The sequence below is a fragment of the Elephas maximus genome, chromosome 3, assembly GCF_024166365.1.
Source record: "Elephas maximus indicus isolate mEleMax1 chromosome 3, mEleMax1 primary haplotype, whole genome shotgun sequence".
In the NCBI taxonomy this organism is placed as follows: Eukaryota; Metazoa; Chordata; class Mammalia; order Proboscidea; family Elephantidae; genus Elephas; species Elephas maximus.
The window spans coordinates 200,169,757-200,190,950 of NC_064821.1; the positions used below are offsets into that span (position 1 = coordinate 200,169,757).

Consider the following 21,194-nt stretch of genomic DNA (forward strand, 5'->3'; position numbering starts at 1 on the left):
GAAAATAGTGTGCCTTGGTATGGAACTTTTGTCATTCAGTGGGTTTTCACTCGCCTCTTCAATCTAAAAGTTTGAATCTTTAAGTATTGGGAAATGTTCTTATGCTCTTTCTTTGATAACTTTCTGTCTTCTTATTTCCCTGCGTTTTTTTCTGTAACACTTTTTAATTAGATATTGATACTCCTGGACTAATCCTCTAGTTTGTTGTTTTGTCCCTATTTTCTGTCTTTCTGTGTTTTGATCTGCTTTCTGGAACAGTTCCTCAAGTTTCTTTTCCAACCCTTCTATTGATGTTTTCTGTTAATTTTCAAAAGTTCTTTCTTATTTTCTGAATGTTCCTGTTTTACAACATCCTGTTCTTATTTATGGATGCTGTATCCTCTCTTCTCTCTCTGAAGCTAGTAATGGTATCATCTTTGTTTCTTTGAAGGGTTTTTTTTTTTTTTCCTGTTGTTTTGGTCTTGTTTGATCATGAGGCTTTCAGAAAATGTTTGACGAATGTGGGTTCATACGTGTGTGTGTGTGTATGTATATGTATATATATACACAGGAGCCCTGGTGGCACAGTGGTTAAGAGCTTGGCTGCTAACCAAAAAGGTCAACAGTTTGAATCCACTGGCTGCTACTTGGAAACTCTGTGGGACAGTTCTACTCTGTCCTGTAGGGTTGCTATGAGTCGGAATTGACTGGACGGCAACCAGCTTGGTTTTAGATATATATACACAAAGGCAGAAGCTATATTGGAAATTATGAAATTCCACCCAGGTTCAAGGGAAGGAGTAAAAACTCACCTGATGAGGAGTGGCAAGATTGGGAAGGTCATGTGGGACTGAAAATACGTCATGGTTATTTTTTTAAAAGAAAATCTCCCCTACCTACTCTATACTGAGCTAACCCCAGGATATGTTTGTTTGTTTGTTTGTTTGTTTTCAGTTTTTCCATGTTTTATCCATTTTTAAAAATTAGGGTAGGTCTGCAGCAGGTCCTCATAGTACTTCCATTTTCCATTTTAGTATTCTTAAAATACTACTGGAACAGTACATATATTCCGTGTGTAAGCTCTTTCAGTCTCAGAATTTAATTCGTTTGGACCAGGAGCCCCAAATGGGGCCCTGGTGGCAGAGTGGTTTAGAGCTACAGCTGCTAACCAAAACATCAGTAGTTTGAATCCACCAGCTACTCCTTGGAAACCCTAAGAGACAGCTCTACTCTGTCCTATACGGTCACTAGGAGTCGAATTTGACTCGATGGCAACAGGTTTTTTTTTCTTCTTTCTTAGGACCCCTAAATACATTTGGAGATTACTCTTTCCTCACCTGTGTAGGGTTTCAGTTCTCTCAAATCAATATTCTGTCCTTTTCAGTCTGATGATTATTCTCTTAAATAGTCGAGCAATATGTGTCGTACTCCCTATCATCTACTAACATAAAATTGTCTATCCCTGTTAGGAGACTTCCTTTCCTTAAATACAATTTTAAAAGCCCCTTTTTGTTGTCCTTGACGTTTTTGCAAGCCTCAGCTCATTCTGTGTTTTAGTCTCCTGATTCCTCTTACCAATTTATGCCGTTTTGTTCTCCGCTTGTCCTTGGTTAGGTGTCTCTTTGTTCACCTTTTGTATTTATCATGTTAAATCTGAGTCTATTAGAATGGTCTGTAGCTTTTTTGTTTTGTTTTATTTCTTTAGACATTACTACTTTCTTACTTACTGTGACCATTTTCGTTATGTAGTTAGAATTTGTTTTTGAGATTGTTCAACTTTATTGAGTTTCTTCCCTTAGAGTAATGAGTATGTGGTCTGATGATGCTCAGCATTCTCTGTCTAAGCTGAGAATGTTCCAGAACGAATGCTAACATTCTCCAAAGACTACTGTTTTAAAACTACTGTGGATTAAGAAGCATGTATTAAGTTCAGCAAAGGTGAATTTAAAAATTTGGGATAGGTATTTGGTTAAGGAAAAAATGATATGCTCAGTTTGGGTGTTTTGGGACTTATAACAAGGGAGAGTTCAAGGCTAACTATATATTTTATGAGACAGTGGATAAATAAAACTCACTTTGGTTTTCTTCTACTTCAGCACTATGACTAGGAGAACCCATATGGTTGTATTCTAGTGAATATGTTCTCACTGAAACCCTGGTGGCGTAGTGGTTAAGAGCCAGGGCTGCTAACCAAAAGGTTGACAATTCGAATCCACCAGGTGCTCCTTGGAAACCCCGTGGGGGCAGTTCTACTCTGTCCTTTAGGGTCACCCGGAGTCAGCAGCAACTTGCTGGCAATGGGTGGTTTTTTTGGTTTTGGTACTCAGCTTTAATTGGTGTCTTTGATCCATGTTGTTTCTGCCTTGTGGTATATGAAAGGAAGATTTTGGGTTACAAGAGATTCCTCTTCTCAGCTTTCAGTGACACAGCCTGGTAAAGGGGAGAGATGCTTCTCCTTAAATCAGTTTTCTTCTTTTCAAACTAGAAAGTGGAAACACAGGGACGTGAAAGCTGTTTTTGTTTTGTTTTTTAAATCATGCCTATTTCAGAAGTAGGTTATACTCTTTTGCCAAGAAAGGTGCTCTACTATGGTGTTGTCTTTTTTAGTTGCCTTTTTAATTCTGTATGTGTTTCTTGCAGTTGGCCTCTTCCCATGGTGATGTCCATTTGCCACCGTGGCACTGGTATTGCCTTGAGTGCTGGTATGTATGTATTTTTATACACACACACACTTTTTTTGAGGTACTTTGTTGTTTCTGTGGCTCTTGTAACAGCCTCCTTTGCAACTCAGCCACTTGATTTAGGGCCCATTTAAACTTATTGTTCATTCATTCGTTTAACAATTAGTTATGAGTTCCTACTACACTCAGGTACGTAAAAACAGCATGGGAGTGGTGTCTGATCTCCTCTAACTTCACGTGGGGAAAGGAGAGTCAAGATCAACAGGTGGCGATCGAACATGCCTTCTCTCTCTGCCATCTTTACCAATTCTAACACCAACCGTCCCTCCCATGGCACTCTCTGCCGAGTTCAATAATTCATTTCAATGGCCACACAGAATTCACAGGCAGTACTCACAATTATGGGATTTATTAGGGAAGTAACAGTTACAGTTCAGACTCAGGAACACTCAGGATACAGTTCTCCATCAGGACAGCCTCTTCCCAGTCAAGTGCCTTCAGACATGCCTCTCTGACCCCTCGGCCTCTGCCCTGCTTGGGCAAGTGTTACAAAGCTCTTTTAGCTCTGCCAGTAAAAGCCCAGAGTACCCTGCTCTGCCAGTAAGCCTCGGCCCAAAGGCACTCAGCTTTCTTGCTCCGTGGGCTGGGAAGCTCACTGTACCATCTCCTGCCAGTCATCTCCTGCCAGTCTCTCCTGCTGCCATTTCCCTGCTACTGCTTCTCTCCATCTTCAGTATTACAGCACTCTCCCTTTCTCCTTCTCCCTCTTGCTCTCTCGGTCTCCTGGTTCCAGGAGGGTCTCAGTGCAGGGATCCCAGGTCCAAAGGACACACTTTGCTTCTGGTTTTCCTTCCTTGGTGGGATCTTCTCTCCCCCACCTCTGGGGTGGCTCACCTCAAGCCCAGTGAGATGACAAAACTGACCAATCCCTTTGGTGGGCCACAATTACCCTATCTGCACAATCCCGCCCAATCACCTGAGTGGCAGTTATAGACCGTGGTGAGTGCCTGGTGGATTTGAACTGCTGGCCTTTTGGTTAGCAGCCGTAGCTGTTAACCACTATGCCACCAGGGTTTCCATGGTGAGAAAGGGCACACGACAGTGATCCCTTATAGTGCAGTTTACATAGTTTTATTATATATCTGATTGTATATAGTTTTATTGATGATCAAGTAAGGATAGGAACCCGTGTCTAAGACATTATGCCATTATTCCTTTGTTTGGTAAAAGATGTAAGGATGGTGGAAGGGTGATTGTTGTTGCCTGGGAATCCTTGTGTAGTTCCTGGCTTTTAACCTATCTGCACTGAACTAATAGGGGAAATTCTAAGATGAGGCCATCCTAACTATAAATTCATAGTTGCTTTCATTTCTGCTTACTTTACAGTCTTAAACCTGCTTAGTTTGGTGATATCGATGAGTGGATTTAATCCTAAAAATCATTGGAAGTACAAGAGAGCAGTTTGTTTATTATGCTGTAGCTTTCTTTATATTCTCAGTGTATTTGTCACCACTGAACGAATAGAAAGATATTGACGTTTATATGGAGTGTACTGATGAAAAATGTGTTCATTTGCTAAACATGGCTAAAGTTGAGTATAAACATTTTTAATGACTGTGCTTAATTTTTTGTATCTCCTATCTTTCCTTCTTTGAAAGTTTCTGCATCCATCAGCATGTATTCTGTTCTTCCCAAACCTTCTCCCCTAATTCCCATAGTAGAAAGTAGTAGGTGGTTTCTGTAGAGTAGTGGTTATCATGTTTCCCTCACATGCTGAAGTTCCCGCGTTCAAAACTGGAAGGGAACATGTTTTTGCCAGGTAGATAACTTAGGCAAATTAGTTAACTCTCGAAATCTCAACTTGGTCCTTATAAAATGGGGCTGCTGATAATGCTTGGAGCCTTGGTGGCACAGCAGTTAAAGCACTCGGCTGCTAACCAGAAGGTCAGCAGTTTGAACCTACCAGCTGCTCCTTGGGAGAAAGATGTGGCAGTCTGCTTCCGTAAAGATTTACAGCCTTGGAAACCCTTTGAGGCAGTTCTACTCTGTCCTATAGGGTCGCTATGAGTTAGACGGCAGTGGGTTTTAATAGTGCTTACCTCAGTATTGATGGGGTTTCAAGAAGCTTTATATATACTCTGGGTGCCGACTTTGTTGAAACCAGGGATGAGAATGAGAAGTGTGATAAATTTAAAATAACAGTGGTCTTTTAGAAGATGATGTACACTGGACCAAACGGCAAGATCATTTGGTCTGAGAGAAAGTCAGTTCCAGCAGCAGTGATCTTTGGATTGCTCCTCTGGTCCATTTTCACACAGCAGCAAGAAAAATCTTTTGAAAATAAATTGAATCATGTCACTCTCTTGCTTAGAATCTTCCGATTACTGTATTTGCCTTTCAACTTTAGATTAAAATTCAAACTACCACCATGGCTTAAAATGCCCTTCCCAATCTGGCCCTTGCCTAACTTATCTCTGCCATTCCTCTCCTTGCTCTAGTCTTTGAATTCCTTGGAACAGGTAAAACTCTTTCCCACCTCAGAATCATTGCATGTTTTGTTCCCTTGGTCTGAAATACCCAACTGCATTACAGTAGTATCTCAACATAATTGTCAATTCAGAGAGTACTTTGCTTACCACCGAATCTAAAGTAGTAGCTTCCTTGTTAATTCTCTGTTTCACAGTACTGTTTCTTCGTAACTGTTACGGTACTTTGTTTCCTTCACAGTTTTAGTATAAAATTTGTAATTATTTTGCTTGCTAACTTTTAATAAATCTGCCTCTTTCATTAAGAATATAAATCCTCTTGTGGAGAGACTGGAACACTTATACCCTGCTGGTGGGAATGTAAAATGGTACAACCACTTTGGAAATCAATTAGGTGCTTCCTTAAAAAGCTAGAAATAGAACTACCATACAATCCAGCAATCCCACTCCTTGAAATATATCCTAGAGAAATAAGAGCCTTTACACGAACAGATATATGCACACCCATGTTCGTTGCAGCACTGTTTAAAATAGCAAAAAGATGAAAGCAACTAAGGTACCCATCAATGGATGAATGGATACATAAACTATGGTATATTCACACAGTGGAATACTATGCATCAATAAAGAACAATGATGAATCTGTGAAACATTTCATAACATGGAGGAATCTGGAAGGCATTATGCTGAGTGCAATTAGTTGCAAAAGGGCAAATATTGTATGAGACCACTATTAGAAGAACTTAAGAAATAGTTTAAACAGAGAAGAAAATTTCTTTGATGGTTATGAGAGTGGGGAGGGAGGGAGGGAGAGGGATATTCACTAATTATATAGTAGACAAGAACTATTTTAGGTGAGGGCAAAGACAACACACAAAACAGGAGAGGTCAGCACAACTGGACTAAACCAAAAGCAAAGAAGTTTCCTGAATAAACTGAAGGCCAGAGTAGCAGGGGCAGGGGTTTGGGGACCATGGTTTCAGGAGACATCTGGGCCAATTGGCATAATAAAATCTATTAAGAAAACATTCTGCATCCCACTTTGGTGAGTGGCGTCTGGGGTCTTAAACGCTAGCAAGCGGCCATCTAAGATACATCAATTGGTCTCAACCCACCTGAAGCAAAGGAGAATGAAGAACACCAAAGGCACAAGGTAATTATGAGCCCAGGAGACAGAAAGGGCCACATTAATCGGATACTACATCAGCCTGAGACCTGAAGAACTAGACGGTGCCCAACTACAACCGATGACTGCCCTGACAGGGAACACAACAGAGAATCCCTGAAGGGTCAGGAAGAAGTGGGATGCAGACCTCAAATTCTCATAAAAAGACCAGATTTAATTGGTCTGACTGATACTAGAAGGACCCCGGAGGTCATGGACCCCAGATGTCATGGTCCCCAGTCCTTCTGTTAGCCCAAGACTGGAACCATTCCCAAAGCCAACTCTTCAGACAGGGATTGGACTGGACTGTAAGATAGAAATGATACTGGTGAGGAGTGAGCTTCTTGGCTCAAGTAGACACATGAGACTATGTGGGCAGCTCCTGTCTGGAGGGGAGATAAGAAGGCAGAGGGGGACAGAAGCTGGCTGAATGGACACAGGAATACCGGGGGGGAGATCTCCGAAGAAGTGTGCTCTCTCATTAGGGGGAGAGCAACTAGGAGTATATAGTCTATATAAATCAACAGACTGACTTGATTTGTAAGCTTTCACTTAAAGCACAATAAAAATTTAAAAAATTAATTCTTAAGAGAATGGGGACTACATCTAACTTACCATTCATACTCTGTAGCACTCCATAGATGCTTAGTAAAGATTTATTTGCTAAATGAATACACTTGTGTTCACTTTGTTCATAGTGATTGCTTCAGAAATGTTCATTCTTCCTACCCTCTAGTTATTTTTTATGTGTTATAAATCGGATAGGGTTAACACATACCCTCTACCCTCAAGAAGTTATTAGTCTAAGGAGTGAGACAAATATTTATAACATACTGTGATAATTTTTAAATAGAGATATAGGACCCCAGAGGAGAGATTGACACCCTGGAAGAGTTGGAGAGCTTGAAAGACGAATGAGTAGGAGAGTTCCTGAAGAAGAGTTGGAGGAAGGCATTCCATCAGAAAAACCACCTCATGCAAAGGCATAGGGATTTGAAAGTGTATAGTCATTAGACGATGATGACTAGGTCTGAGTGGCTGGAGAGTAGGGTTTATAGGAGAAGTGGCAGAAGATGAGGCAGGAAAGTGGGCCAGACAGTGAAGGACTTTGACTGCCATGCTGAGGAGTTGGAACTTGATCCTATAGAGAGCATGGGGAACCATTAAAGGTTCATGTTCTCTTTTGTTCTAGTAACAGGACAAGCTGGCCTCAACAAGTCTGTAATTTATTAATTATTCAGACAATAGACATCTTTTGGCTGATACATAAATTCTAAAAGCATGTTGATCTAAAAGGCATGTTGACACTAGTTTGACTTTAAAACAGAATTTATTGAAAAAGAACGATACAAACAGTGCATTAAAAGATGGAAAGAGAATGCTAATAGCACTCTTCCATTGCTTAGGTTCTGTAGCGGTTAAAATACTTAGGATTTTTCATGGCGACAGATGGTATAAAAATCTAGATGGAATTAGATAAATTCCTTGAGATTGGCAGACAGCTGAAGCTGCAGTAATGAATGAGACTAAATAGCAGGATGCATTATATAACAGTAAAAAGAATGAGATTAGGAGAAGAAAATCAGGATACTAAACAAAAATTTTAGAATTGAATGCAACTATAAATGAATCGTACAGTTTACTTGAATGGCTATAAGAATGGTCCTGAATGTTTTGGATAATTTTTTACAGTGGATCATACTGGAGAATCATAAGTTCAGTGAGAAATTGCCTGGATCCATAGGCATACCTGCTGATCAAGCAGTCAGCTTTCTTTATGAAAAAGCCAAAAGGATTTATAGATTTATAAAGTAACTAATGGCCATTTTTTTCTTTTGGGCTTTTCATGGGATGGATGGGCGATTACATCCTGGTCATCTCAGACTGATGAATTCAAGAGTTAGCCAACTACAAAGCTAGAGAATACAGTCCCCACAAGAGATTGCCCCCACTTCTGACACCAATCGCACATCCCCAAAACCACCCTCAAGTTTGATAATTCACTGGAAGGGCTCACAGAACTCAATGAAAGCTGTTATACTCACAGTTCTGGTTTATTATGGGGAAAGGATACAAATTAAAATCAACCAAGGGAAGAAGCACACAGGGCAGAGTCCAGGAGGGTTCCAAAACATGGAGCTTCCGGGTGTCCTCCCCTGTGGAGTCATGGACAGCATTTCTCTTCTGGCATCCATGTGTGACAATATCGCTAACTAGGGAAGCTCACCAGAGTTTTTGTTGGGGCTGATCACAGCCCATGTGGCTGATCTTTAGTTTCCAGCCCTTCCTGAGGTCAGGCTGATACCTTTGGTCTCCTGTCCCTTCTGGAGGTCAGGCAGGTATTTCCTGGCCAAAAGCTCCCATCATAAATCACATTGTTAGTTCAGTGGCCAAGGCCCCCAGGCAAACAAAGCATTCCTATCAGGTATGACATTCCAAGGGCCTAGAGATGACATCTCGTAGCCAAGGGCAAAGGTCAAACATCTCTTTAAAAAGGTTAATACTTTACTACATGCTAAGGCAGTGTAGGGAGCTCTGGTGGCGCAGTAGTTAAGAGCTCAGCTGCGAACCAAAATGTCAGCAGTTCGAATCCACCAGCCACTTCTTGGAAATGCTATGGGATAGCTCTGCTCTGTTACCGTGTGGCTATAAGTCAGAATCGACTCCCCAGCGGCAGGTTTGGCTTCAGTTTAAGGCGGTGTAGAGAATGTGAAAAAAGCATGAACTTCAGAGTGAGGCAGATTGAATTCATTTCCAATTCTGTCTCTAACTAGCTGTGAGATCTTGGCTAAGTTATTTGACCTCCTTGAGCATCAGGTTTTTTGTCCACAAAATGGGGATAATACCTTTTTTTTGTGCGTGGAGGCACCAATTAGAATTTATAGATGTTAAACTAGTAAAGTCTTTTTGCAATGGATGTGATTTGCTGTCAGAATAAACCAAAAGTTTATGAATATGAACATGTCACTGAGGAATGTACAGTTCAAAACATGAACCAAGGTGACCTAAGTGTATGAGTGACACAGAACCAGAATGTGATTGAAATTTAGAAAGGCAAAATCCAGTTGGTGGTAGTATGTTCTGTTTCAGGGAGCACACTGGCAGCCTGTGGGTCATATTTGGTCCACAGATGTATTTTGTTAGGTCGTGTTGTGCTTTTAAAAGATGGAGTGTCTTTAGATGGGACGTGCACCACCCCAGTTCTTTACGAGCCCCACTACTCTGTAGTGCTTTATGCTGTGCTTGGTTCATGTGTTTTTGTGGCTCCCGTAGGCATTTGGGTTTGGCCTGCCCACTGGGGAGGGGCAGAGGCTGGGTTGGGTAGTGGTGGCAGTGAGGGAGGAATGGGTAGTCAGGGGCACAGAAAAGGGAAAAAGTGAAGGCCGAAGAGCCAGATGTTGAGAGTGTTTCTCTACTAGCGAGCGTCCAGAGGAAAGGGTCACTGAATCAGGAGGACACAAATTATCCAGTCGGTGGAGAAGTATGCTGTGAGGCGTGGGTGATTTGAATTCATCAGGGCTCACCTTGGCCTGGATGACATTTCTCTTAGAATTATTTCTTTCATTTGCTCTAGTCTGCTGATTTTTAATTTGGCTTTCTGGGCCCTCGATATTGGTCATTGGAAGGGATGTTTCACAGTATATATTAACCTATTACAGTCTCTTTAGTACACCTTAGTCCCTTGTAATTTTGATGGGGCTAAAGCCTTGTGCTGTGTAAAATGCATCGAGAGTTCTTGCGAAGCTTTTGAGCTCTCTTGGCAGATCAGCCTTCAGTCTGCTTATCTACCAACATCACTTCCTTTTCGGCTTATAATAATGCCCAGTTAGGATTATGAGAATTAAGTGAATACTATAGGTATAGTTTCTAATACAGGTCTGGTAGTGATTATTATTTATGTGAATAATCAGAATATTTAATCCCACACCTCTCAGAAAACATCGCATCATTTATAGCTAAAAATCTTATTGTTAGCCCTTCCCATTTCACGATGCAACATCTTGGTCCTTGCGTTACCAAGGTGGGATGGCCAAAAAAACTTTCTGTCACCAGAAGAGAAAATGCTTCGCAGAAATGCTTTACTTTACCTCAGTGCATAAATACTTCTGACCCCAAGAGGGGCTGCAGGGAAGCAGAAGAACAGAATGGATCATGATGAGATTAATGTGGACAACGCTTCAGATAAAAGAGGTGTCAGGTGCTGTCAACCTGAGTTTTAATCATCGCTCAGACAGCTCTGCCAAGCCTCTTTTAGATGCTTTAATTTTCCTTTGCAGTGACATCTGCAGAGGCTTGTTGGGAAGAAGTGTCTGAGAGAGCTTACGATGGCTTCTGGAAGTGGCAGTAGGACTTAGAGTCTATACCTGTATGTGTATAGCACTTAACTGTGGTGGAGCAGCAAGAGCTGGTCTTGGCAGCCAAATGAAAGAACCATTTAATTTTTTTTTAGTCATTAGATGGGATAGCTTCATGTATTTTTGACTTGTAATGAGGAAAGCTTTGGGCAAAGTGACTTTTGATTGAATTAGCTGATTAATCTTTGTTTGAAGAGGAGAGCCTTTTTTAAAAGAGTAGAGAGGCAGCCAGCTGACATGATCTCCCTTCTAATTATATCTTGGTTGGAATTTGTGTAATGATCTCCAAGATCTCTTTGACCTCCCCGAGATGTTGCTTTAATTTTTTTTTTTTTCCGAGCTGATTCTGACTGATAACCCCATAGGACAAAGTAAAAGTGCCCCATAGGGTTTCTAAGACTGTAATCTTTACAGAAGACTGCCGCGTCTTTCTTCCATGGAGTGGCTGCTGGGTTCAAACCACCAACCTTTTGGTCAGTAGCAGAGCGTTTAACCACTGCGTCACCAGGGCTCCTTGCTGATTTCAAGACCATATTTCAAATAATTAAAACATTATTTAAATGTATGACTTTGAAATTTCCTTATAATCCCACCACTCAGAGATAACCCCTGTTTTGTGTATATTCAGAGACTTCATTTTATTTTATTTTTTAAGGATACAACATATCAGAAAAATACCACTTATTTCAAATACAACTGTTGCTTTGCTGCTAGTTGTTATTTACTGAGCATTTATATAATTATTTAACCCTCACAACAATCCTCAGAATAATGGCACCCTCATTTAACAGATGAATAAACAGGCTCAGAAAGATTAAGAAGCGTATCCGAGTTTATTCAGCGTTTAAGTGACTAGGCTGGGATTTGAACACCAAACTCAAATTCTTTTACTAACGCCACACTTTTTTCTTAAGTACTTATAAACTCCTGATTCTTAATTGTTCTTTTAGACTTGGTGGTATCTTCATCTTTATAAAAAAATAAGTATTCTTGAAAGAAATTGACAAGCAGCTATCTAGTACCCTGGATTTGAGAACCTTTGATTTATATAGTCTTTATTTAATTGATTAAACTAATTGATAGAATCCTGTCACATTCGTAGGAGAAGCAGTCTGAGGAAACCGGTGTTCACAACCCAGGATTTCCATTAGTTCTGACTCTGTGGTCAGGTATGTGAGAGTAGGTAGTGTTACCCTAGGATGAGGCAACCCACATTAGAGTCTGGTGGTCTCAGGGTGAGGTTGCTCTGAGTAGTTGGTCCTGGGACTTCCTTGTTGGCCTGGTGCTCCATTTGAGGCATAGATCAGGGCTGATTGTGCCCAGATACCTAAGGCGTGTGTGGTTATTGAGGTTTTAGAGCTTCGTGTTTGCACTGAAATGCAAAGGATACCCAAGGGGCTCCTGCACTCTTCTAGCTTTCTGTCCATCCAGACTGTCAGAGAACTTTGAACCCTCTTAGGTCATATCATCTTCCCAAACCTTCTCAAACTCTCTCAGTTCACAGCTCCTCAGTATCTTTAGTAATTTCTTTCATTGTGTCCTTAAGCCAAAAGAAAAACCTGTCAGTTTTATTTATTAAGTAGTTAGATCCAGTTTCTTAAGTATTTATGTCCTAACAATTTAGATGCCATTTGAAAGAAATCATCCATATAAATCGAAATTTTTTAAATTTCATTCTTAAATAACCACAGTTACTAATGGGATGTATATACTTGTTGGACATTGTACAATTTCTTAACCTTGGAAATCAGATTGAGCACTGTCACCCTCATTTTCTGTCCCACGTAGTACTTGCTTTTTTGAAAACCCAGCTTTGCAAAGATACGATCATTGAAAAAAATCTTAAGATCTGATATTGAAACCAAACTACTATGAGTTAGTATTCCACGTGGTGTTTTTCAGCAGATGTCGAGTGTCACTGAGTTTCCCTTGAATGTTTAGAATATCCTGTAGCACCCTGTGAGTTTGCTCTGATACCCCGGGGCACCATGGTTTAGGAACCATAGTTTTAGGCCATGAAGCAGTGATACCATAGCTGCTGGATCAAGGTCTGTGGGAATTGTGATCTGGGAGCTCTTTTGTCCTTCCCCAAAAGATTTTATGGTGATTCTGAGAAAATCACTGGCCTCTTACTTGTAACTTGAGTTCCATATCTAAGCAGTACTTCATTTGTCAGCTATTGGTGATCAGTAGACACTGAGACCCAACAAGCGATGCAGCCCCATCAGACATTACTTTTTCTCCCACATAGGGAAATGGTCTCCCAGAGTTCATAATGTTACAGCCTGTATATAAAAAGTTGGGGGAAAAGTGATTATTCTCTTACAGACGGCCAAATTGTAAATAACAAACAAAATTGATAATTATACAGTGGCATCTAGTACTTGCTGATCAGAATTCAATCACAGTTTTATCCTGGTACTTGGTCATAAGAAACCTTTGAAGATTTGGAATGCTTTGAATATTGCCTCCAGCTTTCTGGAAGAAGAAGGAGTAGATTAAATACAGAGATGAAGCTGGTAGAATTACAAGAGGAAATAGAAATATAGGAAATATGGGGATAATAATACCTTACATTTTATATAGTGCCTAGACTTTTTACTTTCACATACACGATTTCATTTTACTTTTACAGCAACAATACAGCAGATACTATTTCCATTTTGTGGACGAGCATACAGACTCTGAAAAACTCAGTGAGGTTAAGCATAGGTAGTAGAGACAGAATTGTCTCTGAGTCTTGCCAAACATTCCAGCCTTTGTAAGCCTTGTATTCTTGTCATTATGAATGTCATTGTTTCCGTTCTTTCCTTTCTTGTCCCTAGCTGAGCCATTTAATATATTAGGATTCTCTATAGATACGTGCTGATTGCCCCGGGGAAGTGCACAGAAATGAGATTAGGAGGACCGGGTTGAGTGGGGGGAGGAGGAAGCCTTGGATATGCCTAGGAAGTTGGTGTATCAATCTCTTGATACACCTAGAGCAAAATGTAACTTCTCAGGCCGATTATTCCAGGGTTTGTTTCTGTGGGAAAAATGCAAAAGCATGACATGAAAATGGCAAACCTGTAGTGGCCAGCCAGGTAACTTAAAGGCAAGCAGTCCAGGTGAACTATGTAGCCCTCTCAGCCTGTCTCCTTTCCACTTTTGATAGAGACATGGGTATAAGAAATATTTTATTTTTTTCTTTACTAAAAGAAAGACATGCAAGCACAGTATGACAGCTGACATTCGGTTTATTGTTGGGGAGACAATAATGAGTGTTGACTCTGGCAGGCTTCCTGATACGGAAGAAACCGCTGATACATATCTTCAGCTGGTTGTCGGGCCATGTGGAAATTCAGACCTAGCCTGTACTAGATATTCCAATCCAGAGACAGCAGAAAGATGGATTTTTATATGAAATATTCTGATACTTTAATGTTGGCAGTTTATTCAAACATTTTAAAAACATGAGCCAACCTACATGGCTAAACAAAATGTGTTTTAGACTAAGTGTTATCGGTCTGTAACTTCTGGTTTAAGGCATCATCTGGAAGACTTTTGCATTTTTCAACCATGGTTATAAAAAAAAAAAACTAACAAAAAGCACTAATTTGGATAGCAGTCTTTCACTTAACCTATGCTTCCTATTTCCTGTGTCCTTTTCTGCCCCTTTTAATCAGTTTCATTTTATACCTTTATACGTTTTATACCTTTTATACCTGTGCAGTTTGAAGAGACATATGGGGAAGATTAGCTGAGTGCCCAGTCAGGTACTCTCAGGTAGCTGTAAGTACCTTACTGTGGCCGCCCAGTTCAGTGTCTGGTCCTCAGCTTTGTAGGCCAAGAAATTTGATTTTGTTAGTTTATTCAGTACTTATCCTGCTCTAAGGATTCATTCACCAGGGAACTGATATTCTAAACAGAATGTCAGTTTATCAATTTACCTTGAGAGAGGTAATTAAATTATCCAATACTCTGTTTCCTGATGTGTGCATTCTCCTCCTACAGGCAAATCTGTGTGGGATGCTACATTACAATTATAAGGTTGTCTGGTGAGCAGGCAATCAAAGCAAGAGGAGGTAGCTGAATGATCTTAATAGCTAGTGTCACTGAGCGTATGATTTATCTCCGCTCTAGGGATGTGCCTGCTACATGGACTGGATAGTGCCATATCCAGCTTAAGACGTTTTTTCTTCTGGGTAATGCTGAGGACATACTGCCTAATTTTTCTTGGTGTGCCTACTTTTTACAGGTGCTATGCACATCAGCTCCCTCATGATAACATGTTTTGTTCTGTTTTAGTATAATAATACAAAGTATTAGATATAAGCTTTCTTGGTTGAAAGTCACGATTCCAAACATGTCGCCTTGAGTTCACCCAGGTTTCCTTGATAGGATTTTAGGTCCTTTTTATTAACAGATGAACTCATGGTTTATGTCATTTTTATAGATATCTGATAGCATTCACTATTTTTGGGGTTTTCCCAATTTCATTATCAAACAGGAATCTTAACAGCAGTTTGGGTGTGACTTCCCTGTTGTCCACATTAACTTCTTTGGGATTAGCTGCTTTGAATGGTTTTTACAGCTTTTGTGACACTGATTGTTACAGTTTTGACCCAGTAAACATTGAGGACCTGGTCTGTGCTGCTAACTGTTAAAAGCTTGCTGTGGTTACAAAGATGAATGAATAAGTCGTAGCCTTTGCTCACAAGGAGTTTGTAGTCAAGTGGATTTTCCTTCTGTTTCTCCTTTAACTGTACAGGTAGTCCCTGACGTACAATGTATTTGAGTTACAATGAACCGCACTTACGACCATCCTTTTTTTTTTTTTTTGGTACATCTTATCACTGGTAATGTGTTGCAGTGTGTAATTTGCTGATGTTGTCATTCTCAGATGTCCACTTACAGGTGCTCAGTTGTATGATTTACTGTTCAAAACTGCTGGCTTATAAAGATGCTGATGAGAAAAGGCAATAATAATAAAAACTGAAAAAAAAAAGTATTTGACTTAAATCAGTACCAACTTACAACAGAGCTGTCAGAACGAAACCCCATTGTAAGTCAGGGACCACCTGTGCTCTGAGTTACCCCCTCCAGACTTAAAACTTCACTTATCACTCATGTGCTGATGATGCCCTAATATGTATCTTTAAACCAGAACTCAGCTAGCTTTAGGTCTTTATCCAGTCATTTACTCAACGTTTATTGGTGTTTCTTAGGCACCTCAAACTCAGAGTCTAACTCTAAAGTACGCCCCCATATCAACACTGATCCCCAAGCAAATCAAAACTAAACTACCTAACCTAAAAATAACCTGCTTCTCCTTTGTTCCCTGTGTGGGTGAAGGCCATTACCCAGTCAGTAGCCCATGCTAACACCTTTCTTGACTTAACTTGTTCATCCTCTTACCCTGAAATTTTACCTCCTTTATATCTTGTTTGTTTTTCCCTTCTCCATTCTCCCTGTTATTATCTGAGGTCAAGCTATTTTCACTTTCTTAGCTGAAGATGTGAACTCACGTAGCCTCCTAGTTACACTACTTACCTCCATTCTGACTACTGTCCACTCCATTCCCCCATTGCTGCCAGGTTGGTCTTTTTAAAGCACATGTCTGAACATATCACACTCCAGTTTAAAACTCTTTAATGATTCTTCAGTCCCATTAGGGGTGGCAGTATTTGGCCTGAGTAATCCTCCTCTCGTTCTAAGGTTAGAGGTGATCGTTCTTTCCACATAAGCCTTGACATGACTTAAGATCCTTCTCGCTGTAGCATGTTAGACGGTGTAAACATGGCATGGCAGGGGCTTCTGACCTCCTCTAACTTCACAAGGAGAAAAGAAAATCACCATCGGCATCAGCCTTCCCTCCCCGCTCCGCCCCGCCCCAGCTTTCTGCCTCAGGAATGGCTCATTATAAGCCTAGCAGGATGGTAAAACTGACCATTCCTCTCCTTAGGGTTCTATACACCCTATTTGCATGGTCCCAGCCCCTCAAGGGTACCATCTCCTTATTTGCATTATTAGCCAGCTGTCTAATCCCCGTGGTGGGTCACAAGCACCTCATTTGCGTAGTCCCACTTGGTCATTTGGTGGGAGTTACAAGACCATGGTGAGAAAGGCCATATAAAAGCGATACACTGCACCACAGGCAGCCATTACTAATTGATATGGCTTGGCACTGAGATGAAATCTATGTGTCATCCGTGACCCACAGGATCAAGTTTAAACTCATTTTAGCACCTAAGGCCCTTTATGATTTGAACTCTGCTTGCCTTTCTAGCCTTGGATCCTGCCACTCCCTGTTTCTCTTCTCCCTACGTCTTTCCTCAAAATTCAGCTTACGTTACACCTCTGAGCAGGGCCTTTCAGGCTACTCTCCCCCTCCCACCAGGTGGATTGTGATGCTTTTACTCTGTGCTCCTTAGCACTCTGCACATCTGTACCTGTGCAGTCACCCTGGTCGGCAGCTTGTCTCCCCTACTAGACTGTAAACTTTTTTTTTTTAATTGTGCTTTAGGTGAAGGTTTATAGAGCAAATTAATTTCTCATTAAACAACTAATGCACATATTGTTTTGTGACATTGGTTGCCAACCCTGTGACCTGTCAACACTCCCCTTCTCGACCTTGGGTTCCCCATTTCCATTCATCTAGCTTTCCTGTCCCCTCCTGCCTTCTTGTCCTTGCCCCTGTGCTGGGGTGCCCCTTTGGTCTTGTATGCATGGTTGGGCTACTAGACTGTAAACTTCTGAAGAGCCGAAACCGTGCAGTTGTTTTTCTCTCTCCAAAGCTTAACACAAGTTTAGCACAGCGTATGCTTTCAGTAAGTGTCGGTGAAAGATTTTTTATAAAAGAGTACACATTTGCTACACTTGACAGCTGTAGAATTAGAGTGGACCTCTAGAAGTTATGTTCTCTACATCCTGTTTTCCATCCCCAACTATATGAATGTTTTGTATTCTTTAAGAATCTGCATGGAAGGAGATTGCATAATCATTTCAATAATCTTACTGTCGGGAGGTTCCGTCTGGTGTCAAATGGTCATGATTCTAATGAGTCTTCTGCCATAAATAGAAATGGAGAATAAATGCTTGTTAAAATAATCCTGTATATTTTCAACAGGTATGTCCTTTCTTCCTACTGTTTTAGACTCACTAATTACTGATGGAAATGTCTAAGGGTAGAAGCTAGGTAACAGCTATCATGGTTGAAGATTTTTTCAGCAGCTTTATTGAGATATAATTCACAAACCATATACTTCACCTATTTAAGTGTATAATTCAGTGGTTTTTAGTATATTCAGAGTCGTGCAGCCATTGCCACAATCAGTTTTTGGACATTTTTATCATCCACAAAAGGAACCTCCATACTCAACACCTCCATACCCCAGCCCCTCTCCAGCCCTAGGCTACCACTGATGTACTTTGTCTATAAGCCTGTACTGGACATTCGTATGAATGAAATCATGTAATATGTAGTCCTTTGTGACTGGCTTCTTTTACTTGGCATAATGTTTTTAAGGTTCATCCATGTTGTAGCATGTATCAGTCCTTCATTCCTTTTTATGGCCTAGTAATGTTCTATCATATGTATATTTCATAATTTATCCATCAATTGATGGGCATCTAGATTATTTCCACTTTTTGACTATTATGAATAACACTGCTGTCATGTACAGGTTTTTTGCATGGATGAATGTTTCATTTCTCTTGGGTGTGTACCTAAGAGTGGACTTGCTAGGTATATAGTAACTCTGTGTTTAACAGCTACTGCCATATTGTTTTCTGAAGTGACCGCACCCTTTTACAGTTCCACCAGCAATGTGTAAGAGTTTCAACTTCTTGGCATCCTCACCAACACTTGTTATTATCTTTTTGATTATGGCCATCCTAGTGGATGTGAAGTGGTATTTCATTATGGTTTTGATTTGCATTTCCCTTATGGTAATGATGCTGAGTATCTTTTTACGTTCTTATTTTGACCGTTTGTGTATCTTTTTTTGAAAAATATCTATTTAGATTCTTTACCAATTTCTTCGTTGGGTTTTTTATTGTTAATTTGTAAGTTCCGAGTGCAAGTCCCTTATCAGACGTGTGATTACAAATATTTTCTCCCATTCTATGAGCTATCTTTTTACTTTCTCAGTGGCACTATTTTGTAGCATAAACTTTTTTTTTTGACACAAACATTTTTAATTTAAACAAAGTCCAATTTTTCTGTTTTTTTTTTTTTTTTCCTCGCTCATGGTCTTGGTACCATATCTAAGAAACAATTAAATAATCCAAGGGAACAAAGATTTACTCCTACATTTTCTTCTAAGAGTTTTATAGTTTTAGGTCTTACATTTAGGATTCTGATCCTTTTCGAGTTAATTTTTATGTGGTAAAGATTTAAATGATTCCAAATTTTTTCTAAGTCTTTTCTTTGGACTGAATATACTGTTTTTACTGAGCTGATGATGAAGATGCAGGGTGATCTCTAATCTGGCAGCTGACGTTTTTATAGAGAGGGATGTTGAGAGGAGGCATAATGAGCCAAAATATATGATAAATTTAGGAGATTGGGATCAGATCCCAAATAGTCTGTCTCCTACTACCAACTTAGTTTAAATCTTCCCCATTTCAAAATCATTCAGAAGTGTATCTCATGCTCTCATAGAACCCAGTTTTATGTGGTGTATTAGTTGTAACTGGTGGGCAGCTGTGATGGGTGACTTGGTTTTCTCCTCAGGAGTTTCTCTTTTTGGCTTGTCTGCCCTGTTGATCCCTGGGAACTTTGAGTCTCATTTGGAACTCGTAAAGTCCCTGTGTCTGGGGCCAGCACTGATCTACACAGCCAAGTTTGCACTTGTCTCTCCTCTCATGTATCACACCTGGAATGGGATACGACACTTGGTAAGTTAATTGTGTATTTGCACATTTTCTGGGTGAAGGGAGTGGGGAGGCTGGGAGGATTCTACCCTTCCTGTCTGGGTTTAGTGTTATTCTCAAGGTTAGTTGTGCTGGACCTTTCCTCAGGCCTCTTGGGGGAAGATAGATAAACAGGCCCCTGAGCATTCCTTTGCAGCCCTGCTGGTGATAAGTTGAGCAGTGAGTGTGGGCCAGGATCTCGGTGTAAACTCTTCCAGTTTTAAGAGGGATGTTACTAAAAGAGACTCTAGCATAGAAGGCATACAGTCCCTCGGTATCCACGGGGATTGGTTCCAGGCCCCCCATACCAAAATCCATAGATGCTCAAGTCCCTTATATAAAATGGCACAGTAATTGCATATAACCTATACACATCCTCCTGTATACTTTAAATCATCTCTAGATTACTTATAATACCTAATACAATGTAAATGCTTTATAGATAGTTGTTATACAGCACTGTATTGTTAAGGAATAACGACAAGATGAGAGGCGAACAGCGCTCAAACAACGAGTGCTAGAGACAGACTAAAGATGTGAATGGTGGAAGGCTACAGCAGGGTATGTCTATACATCATTTCATTCCCGCCGTGCAACAGATTCAAGATTTGCTTTTTGGAACTAAATGAATCACCCTTACGTTTCTTGCATCTGTAAAACCCACGCGGGGAAGCTGTGCAAACAGGTCCAAAAAGGCTTCTTGGATTGTTGCTTTGGCTCGCAGCAGCGGGGTTACCTGGGATGCCCATGTAGAAGGGGTTCCCTTGATAGCATACCTGCCATGACCTGTGTAAGGGGCATACTCTCTGTGTGAATATCCTGCTCACCATAAAGCCATTCCAGCGTGGCCTGCTTGCATAAGCAGCGTATCACCTGCTTCCTCTGGAGTGTTCCACTGGGTGTCTAGAGGGGCAGAGGGGCCAGTGTCCCTTCTCAGGGTAAACTAATCTCACTGCAAATTTTATCTGGCTCACCAAGAGTTATGAGCCTTGCATCAACCCAGACATACTCTTCTGTAGCATTCAAAACTAAAGACACTGTCCCTAAATTAGTTGCTCTCGTAGTCCATTTTAATAATGATTCCTCAGGAAGCTGACAATACGGATCTACCAATTGAAGCAAATTCTTTACACTATACCCCGTGTTTTCAGTAGTTTCTTGGTTTTGCCTGTTCCCCTCCCAGACTACCTTCTTGGTGGCCAGTGGTTATAGGGGTACTTCCTGTTGTTTTCCTTTCAGGGTTGGCCCTGAGACTAGTGGTTTTAGCTACCAGACTGGATCTGGGCTTGATTCAGTGCTAAAATCCACTCCTACATTCTTTTTCCCTGCCATTGCGGCTATTACTAATAACAGAAACCAAGGGATTGTAAGTCTGGCCCTTTCCTTGTTCCTCTGTATTTCCATATGCATCCAACTAGCTGACTCCTCAGGAGCTAGATCCACCACTCCTAATTACCACGGATGGAATAGCTTTTGCCTTGGGTAACTGATTGCAACATAACAGCTGCTTCAGTCCATGGGTGTTTTTTAGCCTATCCAGAAACCAAAGGTTTCTTATTCTCCCATTTTTTCCAAAACCGCTTATACCAGTGAGCCTGGGCTGTTGCAGCAAAACCCACCATTCTGACACTAA

At 40.7% G+C, this 21,194-nt stretch overlaps 1 protein-coding gene across 2 annotated transcripts in view; it reads left to right on the plus strand.

The window, feature by feature from the left end:
• The window catches only part of SDHC (succinate dehydrogenase complex subunit C), a 129,448-nt gene that overhangs the window by 104,365 nt on the left and 3,889 nt on the right, over window positions 1–21,194 (plus strand). For both annotated transcript variants that reach the window (XM_049881058.1, XM_049881057.1), the window contains 2 exons: window positions 2,620–2,681; window positions 19,383–19,546. In XM_049881058.1, the coding sequence (XP_049737015.1) occupies window positions 2,620–2,681; window positions 19,383–19,546 (226 nt within the window). The remainder of the gene's footprint in view (window positions 1–2,619; window positions 2,682–19,382; window positions 19,547–21,194) is intronic.